The sequence below is a fragment of the Psammomys obesus genome, unplaced genomic scaffold, assembly GCF_907164565.1.
Source record: "Psammomys obesus unplaced genomic scaffold, mPsaObe1.curated_primary_1811, whole genome shotgun sequence".
In the NCBI taxonomy this organism is placed as follows: Eukaryota; Metazoa; Chordata; class Mammalia; order Rodentia; family Muridae; genus Psammomys; species Psammomys obesus.
Window position 1 is genome coordinate 13,912,506 of NW_026596064.1, and position 16,895 is coordinate 13,929,400.

Consider the following 16,895-nt stretch of genomic DNA (forward strand, 5'->3'; position numbering starts at 1 on the left):
TTTTTTTTTTTTTTTTTTTTTTTTTTGAGATAGGGTTTCTGTGTAGCCCTGGCTATCCTGGAGCTTACTCTATAGGCCAGGCTGGCCTAAAACTCAAGAGATCCACCTGCCTCTGTCTCCTGAGTGCTGGGATTAAAGGCATGCTCCCCGCTTCCCCGAGACAGACTTTCTCTGTGACTCAGTTTGTAGATCAGGCTGGCCTGGAACTCACAGAGATCTGCCTGCCTCTGCCTCCCCAGGTGCTAGGATGACAGGCATGCGCCACCACACCCAGCAAACTGTATTCCTTAATGCAGGATTAAAGACTGTATTGTTGAGGTTTTTACACAGTAGCCTTTATAGGAAGCTTACACAGCAGTCATAGAGTCTGCTATAGTTTGCTGATAAGTATTAGAAGATATGTGTAAATCTGTTTCCCACTTCACTTAGCTGAAAAAAAAATCACTAAATACCTAAAAAGATTTAAGATTAATCTTTCTTTACTCAGTGTAGCTTCTTTAGAATTATTCTGAGTGAGCAAATACAAGTGCAGGATAAACAAAAATAGAATTTGTAATAATTATGAGTAATGAAGTTGAAATCTATAATGAGTTCATATTATCTATACAGATTTTTAGTGATACATACTAATAACCTTGTCAATTTAAAATACTGACTTTACTCAGTTGCCTTTCACAGAGGACTCAGAAGTTCAGAGATTGGTAGCAGAAGTAGAGGCGTGCGTATCTGGACTTTCAGCAGTGAGTGGCCGCGCTAATGTGGAGGTTGAAATAGCGCTGGCCCTGCAGCCACTGAGAAGTGAGAATGCTCAGCTTCGAAGGTAAGGCTTGCTCTCTGAATATCTCCGTCTATGGGTAAAGGTGTTCCACAGCCTGGGCACAGATGCCAGTGAAGTAGCTAGGCCTTCCTAAGGAAAACAGAGCCCAGCGTTCTAGGAAAGGCCTTTCCTTTCTCACTTTCCAGAGGTTTCTACATTCTTCAACTTGCCATCACATATCCTTGCCCACCTGTTCTGTTGTCACTTGTCAGCGCATACACAGGGAGATGGAGCTGGCTCATGAACTTACTGTGTTAATCTAAGTTATTTTACAGAATAACTTTTAAGAATAATTCATAAATGTCATTATACATAAAAACTAGGATGGTAGGCTTATTTAGAAGTGATTTTCATTTCTTTTTTCTTTGCCAACATTTGTTAACTACAGTTTTTAACTAGAATAGTGATCTTTCTCTCCTCACCCAACCCCCACACAACTTGAAGTTTATTGCCATCTTGTGGCAAAAAAAAAAAAAAAAAACTACTAAGAGCATTGCTTCTAATGTACTTTGGGCATTTTGGAATGTCAGATCTTAAATGATATTTGAAATACAGTTGTCTCCATTTAGTCCTCCAGTTCCCAACTCACAAGATATCTGTAATCTGTAATGCCTTGTTTCATTTAACTTTAGAAGGCCCTAGACGTCCCAAAACATCCTGGATGGAAGATCAGAGTCGAGTATTATCTCATAGTATCAATCATAAGTCTGGAGAGTGCCATATATTTATAAGGTGATTTAGAAATTCATGACACTTCCTGATTGCAAACTTAAGTGTAAGTTCATTATAGTCCAGACAGAGCACAACAGTTTGGGAGCAAATGGGCAGGGCCAAGATGCCATTAAGACGTTTGTCTTGTCTTTTTGGCAGATGGCAAAATAGTACTTCCTAGAGAAGGATACATTTGTTTGATTGTCCCCTCCCGCACTTTATTTTGTAGTTAGGAGAGGTGGTGGAAGAGCCACTGAGTTAAAATTTAGATATACTTTGTTGTCTGGAAGTCTAGAACATAAGATCAGGATCCAAGCTAGAAATGTAGATTTGGGAATTGAACACAGTTTTACAGAGCTTTTACTATGGGTCTATCCTCGTAGGCACTGGAAAAAAGGGCAGCTAAATGCCAGTAATTTCTTAATAGAATATAACTGATGAATTCACCAAGCAGGTATAGAACATAATCACAGCACAAGGTAAATTGTGGGTAATCACAGGTTTGTAAGGAAAGAACTAAAGAAAGGCAGCCGTGAAAAACCCCAAAAGGGAAGTAGCAGGAAAACTAAGATACAAGCCACAGAAGAGATGATAGCAGAGAATATATATAACATTCAGAATGAACAAGTTAATAGCAGGGACAAAGATGGGTCAAAAACAGACTTCCTAAGACAAAAGAACACCACTTCCCAAGTGCTGGGAATCTGGAACAGTGTTCCATAGTCTGTAGAGGCTTTCTCTGAGAGACAGACAGGCAGACAGAGAGCTTACAAAAAGAGAAGAGTAAAGGGAGAAGAAAAGTGAGCTAGGTAAGCTCAGAAGAGTAAAAGAAAAATCATAGCAATGAAAGCGCCATTAGAAACAAACAAGACCATTAACTAACAAGCAAATGTGAAACAAACAAGACCATTAACTAACAAGCAAATGTGACGTCAAGAATATTGCAGGCCACTCCAGCTTGCGTCATGTGCAGACTGAATTGTCTTACTGGTTTGAGGCTTTTGTTTTGCCTTTTCTCTGTGTTATTTTAGTTATCACTGAATTAATTGCTCAACATCTCCTAGCAGCCTTAGTTCTTTTTGCAAACACTGGCATTTTGTGTCCCGTTGCCATCCCCTGCCCTGGTGTGTATGTGAGGTGGGGGTGGGGTTCTGGGATAAGTCCTGGTGCTTTGCATATATTGTGTAAGCTCTCTACCACAGATTTACACACCAAGCTCAAAAAAACAATTAACATTTTGGGGGCTTGGAGAGGTGGCTCAGTGGATAAAAGTGCTTGCTGCCCACGTGTGGGAATCGGCATTTATATCTCCAGCACCTACATAAAAGAGGCCCGTGGGCCTGATGGTCCCAAGCTTAGGAAGCAGAGACAGGGGCCCCTGGAACAAGCTGACAGTTAAACCAGCAGAATCAGTGATCTCTGGGTTCAGGGAGAGACCCTTCCTCTTCAAAACAGAGAACGATACCCAACATGAACCTCTGGCTTCCACACGCACACTCACACTATAGGTGCGTGTGCATTAGCGTTTTTACCTTTACACATGTGAACATGTACATCTCACACATACACACAAAATATATTCTTTCAAGTAGTATTAAAAAATGAATCTCAACCATACATTATAGCATATATAAAAGTTAACTTAAGTGAATAACATCTCAGTGTACAAACACTGGTGGAACTAAGCACAGGGCAAGTCCTAGTACTTTGCATTGGGAATATTTCTTAAATATAATCCTAAAATATAAACTAGAAGTAAGTACATTGAAATTCAAAATTTTAAATTTTTGGTTTTCAAAAGACACTATTAACCAAAAATGAAGAGGCAGCCAATAGACGAGCAAAAATATGTGTGGAAAATGTATCTTACAAAGAACTTGTATCTACTGATATAAAGAAATTGTTACAACTATGTTGTAACTGTGTTTAGTGTTGTTTTGAAAATGGGTAAAATATTTGAACAGAAACTTTATTACAGAATACATGGAGCCAGGCATGATAATACCTGCACTTGGAAGGTAGAAATTGGAAGCAAAGATAATCCTAAATTCAAGGTCAGCAACACAGGAAGATGGGTCTCAAAATAGATAGATGGATGGATAGATAGGCAGATAGATAGATAGATAGATGGATGATGGGTGGGTGGGTAGGTGGATGAATAGGTAGGTGGTTGGGTGGGTGGATGAATAGATAGGTGGGTGGATGGATAGATAGATAGACAGCAGACGGATAGATAGATAGATAGATAGATAGATAGATAGATAGATAGATAGATAGATAGAATGATAATGAAGCAAAACAGGCTTGGGTTGAGGATATGGCCTAGTAGTAGATCACTTGCATGGCATGTGTGACGCCTGGGGTTCTAATGCATGGACAGCAAGTAAGAACACAAAAAGATAGTTATCATTAACCACCAGGAGCCTGCACATTAAGAGCACAATGGAATACCATGGCATATTCACTGGAATAGCAGCAAAGTTCGAACCAGGTCTGTGAGCATGTGGAGGAGCTTCATCTTGGCTAGTAGGAATGTAAAATGGTAAGAGCACTTGGGAAACAAGTATGGTAGTCTCTTAGAAACATGTATAAGTCTGTCATATGATCCAGACAGTTCATTCTTCAGCGCTTTCTTAGAAATGAAAGCACATAACCCCATAAAAATTTACAGAGTATTCACAGGAAACAACTTAAGTGTCTGTTGACAGATGTTCATAGTGCTATTCAGCAATAGAAAAGGAAGGAACTGTTGATACACACGCAACAGAATGGATGAGCTTCAGAACCATTTTGCTGAATGGAAGAAGCCAGGAAGTCAGTATATATATCAGGATTCTATTTCTATAAAATTACAGAAAATGAAAATAATCTGAACCATGGTTAGTGGTTGTCTGTCCAGCAAAGGAGGAGTATGAAAATGGCCTGAGGAATCTCAAAATCATGTGGATCTTACTATGGTGAGGGCTTTATCACATTATCACACCATAAATGGATAGAAGTTTACACTTTAAATTTATGTAGATTAGTGTACATATGCTTTACCTTCATACAGCTGCATAAAAGTAAACTAACCAAAGAATGTTTGCCTAAATGTCAGCTGTCTTTTGTTTTTGTCTTTTGTTAAAATCAAATATATTTAAATTGTATGCCTTTAAAACAGTATGTGTAATCTCCATTTCTGAGAGATTTTTCGCTATTAATTTTTAGTATTTATTATAAAACGACAAAAATTTAAAGGCAGGAAATAAGAGAGAAAATAGTAGCTACTTGTACAAATAGGCTGAAGGAGTATTGTCATGAATGTGGCAGGAGTTTCAGTGTGCTCCTCAGCCAAGACACGGGAACCAGCAAAGGGGATGAAGCTGCAAGGCACAGAACTGAGGGGAAACAGGGTCCTTGAGAGTCTCAAGGGATTCTGGGGTATTCTAGAGAACACATAATAATGATAACACCCAAATAAATTGACATACTGTGGTAGGATAAAAGTTTCTCTCCATACCACATTTTTGAGGTGCGGGGTGAAAGAGTAGAGAAAAGACAGAGGATGTTGTTATGCATGGCCACACTCAAGTGGAGACCAGACAAAGATGTTCTTCTTGAGTGCCTTCCTCTTCATCTTATTCCCTTAAGACAAGACCTCAAGCTGAACCTGAAGATTGCTATTTTGGCTAGCCTGGTTGACCAGTGAGCTCCCAGGATCCTCCTGTCCCCACCTCCAAGTGCTGGGGTTAAGGTTCATAGCATAGCAAACTTTTCTGCATGGTGGGGTACAAGGGTGGGGATGGGAGGCTTGTAATAAATGATAGAAAGTTCAAGTTGGCTAATATTTCAAAAGAGAAGAATCTGAACAGCAGCATACAAAAACATTATTTAAAAAATCTAAGGTAGCTGCTAGTTTTCTGTAAGATACCAGAACAGGCATTGTGTTTTATATTCTGGGTCATCACTCTGTGCTGCCTTTTCCAGATCTATATGTTTTGTTATTTAAGGGAACCCTTTAGAAAAAAACAGTTCTGAGCTAGGTGCGGTGGTGCACACCTGTAAGCCCAGCACTTGGAGAGACAGAGGTAGAAGGATCTCTGTGAGTTCGAGGCCAGCCTGGTCTACAAAACAAGTCCAGGCCAGCCAAGAGAACACAAGGCTTTTTTAAAAACCCTGTTTCTATAAAAAAGAAAGAAAAAAGCAGAGTTCTGTCTGCAGCTCATTCTTTTTTACTTTATAGTGTATCTTAAGAGATTTTTTTTTTTTAATGGATATTGAACCCAGGGCTTTGCACATGCCACACAAATGCCCTGTCACTGAGCTATTCCCTAAGTCCTTTTTGGTGTTCTTTCTAAGTCAGTACATATGAATATCTTACTCTTTTTAGTATTCATATATTAGTATGTATTTTCAACACACGGATGAACCATCACATGTATCACATCTAAGCTGTTTCCAGTTTCTCATTAAGTATTACAATATGTATATATATGTATATAATGTTTTATATGCTTTTGCATATGTAGAGCTATTTCTCAGAGTAAATGACCTACAGGTAAAATTATTTGCTATTCTTGCAGAAGACCCAGGTTTGGTACCCAGCACCCACATGACAGTGCATAAACATCTGTGACTCCAGCTCCAGGGCCTCTAATACTCTCCTTTGTCCTCACCAGCACCAGGCACACATGCGGTGCACAGACGTGCAGGCAAAACACCCATATACATAAAATAGAAATTAAAATTTAAAACTATCTTGTCAATTATGATATATATTTTATAGTTTGGATATTGGCAAACTGTCATCTAAATGGTTACAGTAGACTCCCACTGACTGAAAGAATTTCCCTATACTGTCACTTAATGAAGAGCTATTGCTTTTTATTTTATTTTTTGTATATGTGTGTATGTGTCTTGTATACATTCATGTGTATGTATATATGTGGAAACAAGTGGCCAGTGTCATACCACTACACCCAGCTTCTCATGTGAGCATAGGATTCCAAATACAGCCCCTCTGTTTTCTGTGGTGAACCATCCCCCAGACCCAAGCTATGCTTTTTTTTTTTTTTTTTTTTTTAGTGCTTATAAATCATTTAGCTTTCTTAGATGAATTGCTTGTTCTGTCTTTTTCCAGGCCTTCAATCCTAAAACAAGCTTCAAATTGTGATGTTTTTAAACATTATATTCTTGATAGTTGTTGGATTTTGAGTCTTACTTAGGGATGCCTTTTGTGGTTAAATATTATTTATATTTCCTTGTAAATTTTGTGTTGTTGCATTTTATTGGCATATTTTGTGTTCTTAGCTTTTTAATCTGCCCAGAATTGATACTTGGGAATGGTATTTGGTAAGGGTCTATCATTTTAGATTCAGTAATTAAGTGCAATACTTTTGTACAGAAAATTTACAATTCTCAGAAGATACTAAACACTGAAGAGTTTTTGTTCTGTCCTAATCAGTACCTACTTACATAGTCTTGCTTGTGAAGCAGGAACATATTGTGAAGACAGAGTTGGTACTAACATTCACATGAAGTAGCCATTAACTTCTCCATCTAATAATGAAGTTAGAAGCATAGATTTATGTATCTCAATTTTATTAATGACGGACAAAAATGAAGCAGAAATATATCTGGTAGTTGGCACCTACAGGTATTCTAGCTGACAGAAATGGCAGTTATTTTAAAAGGTAAACTACAGTAGTAAAGTTATTATATACGTGTATCTATACACACATATATGTTATTTTGAAAGAGGAGGTGTGAAGATAAAGAAAATGAAAACAAAGGAGACATCTGGCCATGGTGGTGTGAGAGTAGTGTCCCAGCACTTGACAGGCTGAGGAAGGAGAATTCAAATTTCAGACCACTGTGAGCTACAATTCTGAGTTCCAGGCCAGTCTTAGAAACAGTGAAGCACAATTTATGATGTCCCAAACAATTCTGTAACTAGCTGTCCTGTGCCTGGTGACACAGACATACAGTCCTAGCTACTCAAGAGACTGAGGCAGGAAGATAACAAATTCAAGACCAGTCTTGGAAATTAGATTAAATTAGATTGTCTCAGAAATGCAGCCAGGCATTGGTGGGACACGCCTTTAATCCCAGCACTCAGGAGGCAGAGGCAGATGGATCTCTGAGTTTGAGGTCAGTCTGGTCTACAAAGTTCCAGGACAGCCAAAGCTACACAGAGAAACTGTCTCAAACAAACAAACAAAATGTATATAAAAGATCTATGGATATAGAAAACACTTGTTATGGGGGCGGCATGGTACGTTCAAAATGGGCCCCTGACCACAGGGTGGTTTTGTAGTTTTGTTCATTTAGATTTTGTGTTTGGTTTGGGTTTGAAATGGACTGGACTGGTGATGATAGCATTTGTACATTTTGTTTTTTATAGTTTCTTGGTTGGTTTTTTTTTTTTTTTTGGTAGGGTATTAGATGTATACTGTGAAATGGACTTAGGATCCTTACGCATCTTCATTATTTCCTTTAGGCAGCTGAGAATTCTGAATCAGCGCTTCCGAGAACAAGAGAAAACTGCAAAGGCACTGGGCAACCATGAATGTAGGTGAAAGAACTGGAAGGGTTGAAATTGAAGCCTTTGTTACTCTGGAAATGTTGGGGTAGACTTGTGCTTTCTTAATTATTGTGTCTAAGGGAGGTTTCTTTCTGAATCAACTTTTTAAAATTAGGAGTAATTGTATTGTTATTTAAAACAGTTGTTGGATGTACTTGTACTCCCACTACTGGTGAGACAGGAGGATTGCCACAAGCTTGAGGCCAGCCTAGGCAATATATCGAGTACTGCTCCAGCCAGAACTGGATGTAGTAAGACCCTATCTTGAGAAGCCAAGTTAATAAATGTGCAAATATCTTAAATAATCTTGTAAGTATTCTGCTTGTTGTCCCTACTAAATTTAAGATCTTCTGAAATATATTTCCAGCCTTTCTCACAACATGAACAACAGTGAAATGAAAGTCTTTGTACTAGTGTCTTTGTGCACATATATACACGTTTTGCAGGATAGATTTCTAGTAGAATTACTGAGCCAAAGTGTATATATAGTTGCTGTTTTGACAGATATTGTCAGATATCTGTTCTTCCTCTTTTTTCTGTTGTTTGTTGTGAAGGGGGGGTCTTACTTTGTGGCTCTTGGATTTGGAGGCTCAGGTGGTCCTCCCTCCTTACTTCAGCCACTGAGAGCACAGTGAATACCAAATCACCTTTATGGATCACAGAGCTGCACAGAGAAAACCAAGATTAGAGTCTCTTTAATGTTCTCAGAGGTTTTCCTAGAGTCTAATGTGAATGTGATGTTACAAAAAAGTACTTTGATGCTAGAATTTTTTTTAGTTTCTGAATGATAAAACATTCAACAGATAGGAGCATAATGGGGAAAAGTTTTTTGTAATACATAACAGAGGCATATTTTTAATGTATAATTACCTCTTACAAAACAGGAAGAAAAAATTTGAGCAACCAACAGTTGAAGTTCTTAACTTCACCACGGTAGTTTATGAGACTTCCTTCCTTCTGGTTCTGCTGTTAACCTAAGGTGTGGATAGAGGAGGGCCAGAGAGGAGGCCATAAAGGAAGTGGGAAGAGCAGAGGTTTACCTCTCTAAGCTTAGCTCTTCATATTCTCTTGAACATTTAGCTCACTGTACCTTTTTGGAGAGTATTTATCACTGTTTATGGTAATTTGTTTACTAGCAGCTCCATGAGATGAAGGTCACTGCTTCATCTCCAGATTCTAATAGTGATTCACACACAGTGAGCAGTCACTTAAGTCTGCGTTAGCTAAACAAAGTGTTGTCACATGCTTTTACGTAATTTTATCTATTCCTTGAGAATTTTGTGCATATATACAGTGCGTCTTCATCATACCACCCCCATGCCACACTTCTGACTTCCCCAGAAAGCCTCCCAGCACATCCCTTCCCACTTAATGCCCTCTCCCTCCGACACCACAGAGGTCAGTTAGTGTTGCCGTCAGGTGCATGGGTGTATGGCCTTGTACTGTAGCACAGGCAGCCTACCAGGGACAACCCCCAAAGGAAATGACACATCCATCAGGATCCATCAACTTCATACAGCTCCTGTAGGGGCGGAGCCTGTGAGTCTCCACTGCTCAGGGTGGAATTTTGACTAGTTTGCTCTTGTGCAGGTACCCATAGCTGCTGTGAGTTTAGGAGTGCAATGGTTATGCTCTGTCAGTGCTTTCTGACCACTCTTCCATGCTCGCTGGGCCTGGGGAGGGAACACGAACAGTTTATATAGATGTTCCATTTGTGGCTGAGCACTCACAGTCATCTTTTCCCAGTACTGTGGCCGGTCTCTGCATTAGACGGTTCCCACTGCAAAACGAAGCTTCTCTGACCAAGACTGAGAGCAGCACGGATCTATAAGTAGAAACAAATACTTAAAGGATCGTTTGACAACATAACCAATTAACAAAACAAAACAACAGTCAGTTCCCCTAGGGCCTGTGACCTTCCATGCATGAGGTTTACAGTATGAATTCTCTCCTGTGTAGCAGGACTCAGATCCAATCAGAAAGTCTAACACTCTTTAGTAGGCACAGCTTGCCTAGCAGGTCAGTATTGTAGCATGCCAGGTCCAGTTCTAGACACAGTGTCGGTTGGTGTCTCTACCCCTCCTCGACCATCCAGCAGCCTGCATAGCTCCTTTCAGCACTGTGAAACCTAGGTCAGCTCCAGATTGATTTCTCTACACTTTGAAACCAAAGTGTCAGGCTCTTACCATCCTTTTATGATAGACGACCAAGGGCAGTAGCAGAAGCCTCTTGTTTTGAGGGCTTTGGGGCCTCCCTGACCAGTAACTTACAGGGAGGTATTTCATGCTTTGAGCTGAGATTTTCATTTAATAATTAATAATTAATGTCTTCTTGAAGTGGCATTGTGCAGGCTACCTCTGCTTAAATTCCTTTTTAAAAATTATTTACAAAGTAATGGGTTTCCATGTTTTTACATTCACTCTCAGTTTTGGTTACACACTCTGACCCTCTCCTCTTCCACTTTCCCCACCCTTATTCCTGCTTAAACCTTTAACACCAGTATTCTTTCCTTCTTCTTTCATGTCACACATTTTCTTCTATACTCTCCCACTATTCTCATTTCATTCATCTTTTCATGGGCACTTTTCTGCCTTCCCGAGCTCTATAGACACTCCAAGTTGAGCATAAAATCTAAAACTTGAATCTAGGATCCATTGAAAGAGAAATGTGCAGGATTTGCCTTTCTGGGCTTGGACTACCTTATTTGATATACAGTATTTTCTAGTTCTATCAATTTCCCTGCAAGTTTTATTGTTTTCTTTATAGCTGAATAGTGTCCCATTGCTTATTTGCACCATAATTTCATTATCCATTCATTAGTTGGTTGGACAATTACAAGCATCTCTGTAGTAAAGCAATAGAATCTTTTGGGTATATCATTAGGAGGTGTAGCTGGGTTGGGGAGTGATTCTGTTGTTAGCTTTTTGAGATAACCTCCATACTGATTTCTACAGTGGGGAAACCCCTGTATACTCCAGTCAACAGTGGGTAAATATTCCTGCTTCTCTACATCCCTTGCTAGTATTTTCTGTCATTTGTTTTCTTTATGATAGTCATTCTTTCAAGCATCTTCTGTAGAATTTGCTTAGTGGTCCTAAATTTTTTTAGTCTATTTTTATCATGGAAAGTGTTTAATTTTTTCAGTTATGACAGATAAGTTTGTTGGGTAAGTAGTCTGTGTTTGCAATGCTGTTCTTCAAAACTTAAAATATCTTTTTAGGCCCTCTTGGCTTTTGATGTTCAGTTGACAAATCTGTTATTCTGATGGGCCTGCCTTGATAAATGATTTGGTGTTTCTTTCTTGCTGATTTCAGTTTGCTCTTTGTTCTGTATATTCGGAGTGGTTATTCTATTTTCTTTTCTGTTGCTATGATAAAACACTTCAACCAAAACCAGCTTAGGGGAGGAACAAATTTACTTGGCCTGTATGCTTCCAGGTCACACTCCATCCCTAAGAGAAAGAAATCAAAGCAGGAACCATTGAAGGAACACTGCTTTCTGGCTCATACTTAGCTAGTTTTCTTATATGGCCTGGGACTATCTGCCTAGGGAATGAAGCTGCCCTCAGTGTGCTGGATCTTCCTGCATCAATTAACAATCAAGACAGCCTTCAAAGACATTACCAATCTGATAAAGACAGATTCTTCTTCAGGTGGTTCTAGACTGTATCAAGTTGACAGTTAATTAGGAGAGTGTTTTTAGTATAATCTGATTAGGAGAGGTTGTTTTCTGCCTTTATCTGTTCAGTGTCTTAAATGACACTTTTATTTGGATTGGCATCTCTTTTCCCAACTCTGAGAAAATTTATGTTGTTACTCTTTTGAAAGTGCTTTCAATGCATTTAAAATGAAATTCTTCTGTGCCCCTTATCTGTAGATTTGGTCTTTTCTGAGTGTCATGTATATCTTGAAATTCCCTTAGAGTCTTATGATTTTATATTTGTCCTTGTTCCAAATCTTCTGCATTGTCTTCAAACTCAAATGTTCTGTCCTCTCCTCAACCCATTGTATTGCAAAGACTTTTCATAGAGCATTTGATTTGATTTCCTGATTTGATTTTTTACTTTTAGCATTTCAGATTGGATTTTCTTGAGTATTTTTCTTTCTGTTGAACTCCTTTTTTTTTTTTTTTTTTTTTTATCATCTATTGCTTTGCTTCTTTCCGCTGTTCTTTGCGGCTTTGAACATAATTATTTTTTAATAGACTTTATTCTTTATTTATATGTAAGAACCCATGGAGGCCAGAAAAGGGTGTTGGGGTTATGAACTGCCTGATATGGTTGCAGGGAACCCAATTCCTGACCCTTGAAAGAGAGCAAGCACTCTTCAAATGGCTGTTTCCCCAGTCCCAAGACAATCATTTATTTTTAGTTCTTTGCTATAGATTTCATCTCACTCTCACCAGATGTCATTGCTGTAGGGTTAGTAATTTTTGGAGGAGGAGTGTTGTCTTGGATTTTTTGTTTGTCTGTTTCTTATGTCACAGCACAAGAATTACACCTCTGGTATTATTTTGTTGTTTGGTTGTTTTTGTGCGCTTGCTTTTTTTAATAAGCCATATTCTTTTAGTTGAAGGATTTTGCAATGTGTAATTGGGAGTTATATACGATAGAGTTCCGTATAGTTCAGAAAATAATTCCTCAGTCTAGGAACCCAGGGTTCCTAGCCTTATGTATTGAATTGCTGCACAGTTGCACAGAGTTGAAAGGTGAAGTTCTTAGACCCTTCTGACTTCTTGCAGGCTCTAGTGGTGCTGTGTTGGGAGAGGGAAGAGAGAGAGGACAGTGGTCCCTGCAGCCTCAGTGTTCTGGCAACTGCAGGAGGGGAGGTTTAAGTTGTTCCCTGGTAGTATCCTTCGGCTGCTGAGCTCTCCTGTGGCGTGTGGTATGTGAGGGGCAGCACTCCCTGTGTTTTGACTGCTGTCTCCTGGGCTGCTTTGTTTGGCAGGCAGGCAGCTGGATAGGGCTCCTCTGTTAGCTCCCATTCTTGGTTTTCTTGCCTGCTTCCTTGCAGAGATCTTCCCTGGCTTAATAAGGCCATTTACAGACCTTATGTCTTGCAGGGCAGGAGCTTACCATGTATGTATATTATCTCTGTTCTTTTCTTTCACCAAATTTTAGTGATGAGTCTTCTAATCTGCCGCCTTACATGGAAGTCTGATTTTTATACCACAACAATGAATATGGTGTTTCTGTAGGCTGACGCCTGACAGTCTTACAAGGGAAAGTGTGTATAAGAACTTATGTAAATCATTGACTATTTAAGTATTTTCCAGAAAAGTAACCAAAATTAATAGTGATTGACTCTGAATGGAGAGCTAGCATGCAGAAAGCAAGACACATTGTTGAGAATTTTTGGCATCTTTAGCATTTTAGTGGAGTTAGAGATATTTACTTTGCACATGTATTATTTGTTTTAAAAAAATAAAAACAATTTATGACTAAAATATCAATTGGAGAGGAAAGACATTACTTTTGTCATTTATTTTTTTTTAAATATATTTATATTTATATAGCATTTGTATATGTTATTATTGAGTGGAATCTGAACTCAGGCTTTTCTTTTTCTAAAAACAGTTATTTTGTAGATGTATTTCAAACATAGGGAAACAACTATTTGATGTCTTTTATCTTAGTGTTTTCCCTTCAGTCACTGAATATGTCACTGCAAAATCAATTGCAAGAGTCACTGAAGAGCCAGGAGTTACTACAGAGTAAAAATGAAGAGCTCCTAAAAGTAATAGAAAACCAGAGAGATGAAAACAAAAAATTTACTATTTTATTTAAAGACAAAGAGGAAACTCTACTTCAAAATAAACAGCAGTTTGACATTGAGATGACAAGGGTAAAAATTGGTATGTATTTGAACTATAGTTACAGTCTTTTGTTTTTAAAGCAATAAGGAAACTAAAGGGCATTGTTGTTGTTTTTGTTTGCTTTAGAATTGGAGGAAGCCTTGGCCAATGAGAAGAACTCTCAGTTTAAATTAGAGACTGCAGAAAAGGAAAATCAGATACTGGGAATAACACTACGGCAGCGTGATGCCGAGGTTGCACGACTTAGAGAATTAACCAGGTAAACTTACTTCCTTTGGGTAACCTAGGCCTTTTTGTAGATGTCTTTATAAACTTCAAAACCACACAGACCTTCTTTCTTCTTTTCTCCTCTTCTTTTGCCTTTTTTTTTTCTTTTAGTTTCTGATCCTTTGTTCTATTTCACTTTAGAAACTCCAGACCTGTGTAAAGGCATTTTAAAGCACAGGGTTGTAGATTGTGGGTAACCAGAAGCTCCAATGAAGAACTGAACACTGTAGTGAAGTAGTTAAGCTCCCTGGTAAAGAGACTGACTGAATTCTCAGCTCTGCTACGTAGTAGCGGAGTGATTTTGTCCACATACTTAATCCCTGTACACCTCAGTTGTAAAGTTGGGACATGAATAGAGTTGCCAGAGGGACCACAAAATAATTGATGATGTGCATCTAATGTGGTAAGTCCTCATGCTGTATGGTATTGGGTGGGTCACTTACCTCTTAGACTTTAATTTTCTTCATTTCATCAGCAAAGTGAAAGATTTGGCCAGAGCCACTAAAATGTCTTCATCCTTTATTCAGTCTCTTCCCTGATAAATAAGCCTGTCTTTTTATGCTTTTATAGAAACCTTACAAACATCAGTTTTCATTTGAGACATTTGATAATCATTGGACTTTCAACTACTTTTAAACATTTCAGAGAAGTTAATGTTTTTAATATTTTATAAAATGTTAAACAGTAGATCTGACAATGCCTTTAGTGATCCTGGAAGGTCATCATCCCAAATGACCCATTTGAATTATAAGCCTTTAGGGAAATAGATGTCTATTCTGTATAAATGATGTATTATAGATTATGTGCTTAGTTTTATAAATGTATTTGACAGTAATAAGTTACTGTAGAAATTCTGTTTTGCTTTAGCAATACCTACTAGGTTGACTTTTTTTTTTTTTAACTCAAAGGTTCAGTTGGCAACATTCTTCAAGAATAAAGTATTTTCATAACTTAAGAAAACTTATGAGCTTTTACTTTTACATACGCTAGTAGATTTGACATAAACCAAGATCTTTTGTAATTTGTTATTTTATTTTTTTGTTGCAAAAGCCTTCCAACACAAATTTTCACAGTTGGCCTTAAGTCCTTCTTTAAAGGATAGAGGCATATAGAATCGAATCAAAGAATTGGGTCAAAACAAACAGTAATTGCTGTACTAAACTCTTCTTGGCAGAACTTTACAGAACAGTATGGCAAAGCTGCTCTCGGATCTCAGTGTGGACACTGCCTACTCCAAGATGGGCAATAGCCTCACCAAGTCACTCCTGCATGTCTATGATCAACAGCTTCAACAGGACCCAGTCCCCCCTCACACTTCCATAATGAGCTACCTAAATAAATTAGAGGCAAATCACAGCTTTACACATTCGGGTCTACTTAACAATGAGGAAACTGTAGAGCCAGACAAACTCTGTGAAAATGTGCTGCCCACAGAAGGCCCCCCACATAGTGACACGGGGCCAGTGGATGGGGGCTCTGCACCTGGAATAGTTTCTGCTTCTACAGAGGATTCTGACACAGAGTGTGAAACTATCACTTTAATAGAAGATGGATGTAACTTGGACAGTACAGTTTATATTCCTTTTGCACGAAGCACTTTTAAAAAGCATTTGCCGCTTTCTAAGAGGATATCCCCTCAGCCAAAGACAAGTGTTGCTACAACACAGCTAGGCAGCAGCCATGCACTCGCCTCTAAAAGAGAAAGTAAACTATGTGCACCTGTAGCTTGCTCGTCCCAAAAAGACGCAGAAGCTGCACCTGGAAATCTCTCCAGACCATATGACATGGAGGACATGCAGCTCCTCAGGAAAATAAAAGAAGCAATTGATAAGATCCCTGCTGCTGCTGAACGCCCAAAAGAACAGTCCCCACATCATGGCCTGTCAGCTTGTCATGGTCCTGCTGTTCCAGCAAAGGGCAACATTGTCAGTGACGGCAGCTTTCTAAACTCTGACTTGATGTCAGACTGGAGCATCTCCTCGTTTTCAACGTTCACATCTCATGATGAACAGGACTTCAGAAACGGCCTGGCCGCATTGGATGCTAACATAGCCAGACTGCAGAAGTCCTTAAAGACTGGCCTTCTGGAGAAATGAATTTGGAAGAAGATTGAATGAGTACTTTTTTGAGAGAGTAGAACTTGGCTACACTCATAGTATACTTTAGGTTTCCTTAGAACACTTACATTATTAATTATGTGTGAAATAATAAATGGAATAAATTTAGTCTTGGAATATTTTAACACCTGAAGCTTATGAAAACTTTTTTTTTTTAAAGGAAACTAACAGTTGCTGAGAGAAGAAACTCATAGACAAACAAATGTTTCAGTACTTTACAGCTTCACGGAGAGAATTCTTCACTGTGCAGCTGCTGAGTACTGGTGCAGAACCAAGGATTTCTGGCAGTCTGGAAGGATGATGGGAAAGGAGCTGGTGTTGTTTAAACTAACCTTTACTCTCTGCTCTGGAATAGCTGCTGTTCGTTTTCTTAATGATAGTGTGGTTGTGTATGGGATACTCTGTTATACCTGTGCTGTTGAGAAATGGTGCCAGTGTGCCCACCTCCTAAAAAGCATTGATTGGTCCAAGGAAATTTTGGTGATACCTTTAGTTAACATATGGCCCTTACTCTTGGGCATTTTACTTATATTTGTCCGGAATGCATGTTTTAAGACCTTTAAAAATAAAGTCAACTGAGAAGGTAATGCTAACTGGTCACAACCCA

At 38.7% G+C, this 16,895-nt stretch overlaps 1 protein-coding gene across 3 annotated transcripts in view; it reads left to right on the forward strand.

The window, feature by feature from the left end:
• Ccdc14 (coiled-coil domain containing 14) overlaps positions 1-16,310 on the forward strand; it is a 32,819-nt gene extending 16,509 nt beyond the window's left edge. For 2 of the 3 annotated variants that reach the window (XM_055625116.1, XM_055625117.1), the window contains 6 exons: positions 679-820; positions 8,007-8,077; positions 8,303-8,314; positions 13,725-13,943; positions 14,031-14,163; positions 15,346-16,310. In XM_055625116.1, coding sequence (XP_055481091.1) covers positions 679-820; positions 8,007-8,077; positions 8,303-8,314; positions 13,725-13,943; positions 14,031-14,163; positions 15,346-16,267 — 1,499 coding nt within the window. In that variant the 3' untranslated portion in view covers positions 16,268-16,310. The remainder of the gene's footprint in view (positions 1-678; positions 821-8,006; positions 8,078-8,302; positions 8,315-13,724; positions 13,944-14,030; positions 14,164-15,345) is intronic. The other variant, XM_055625118.1, reaches the window with a different exon arrangement.
• Positions 16,311-16,895: the final 585 nt, after the last annotated feature.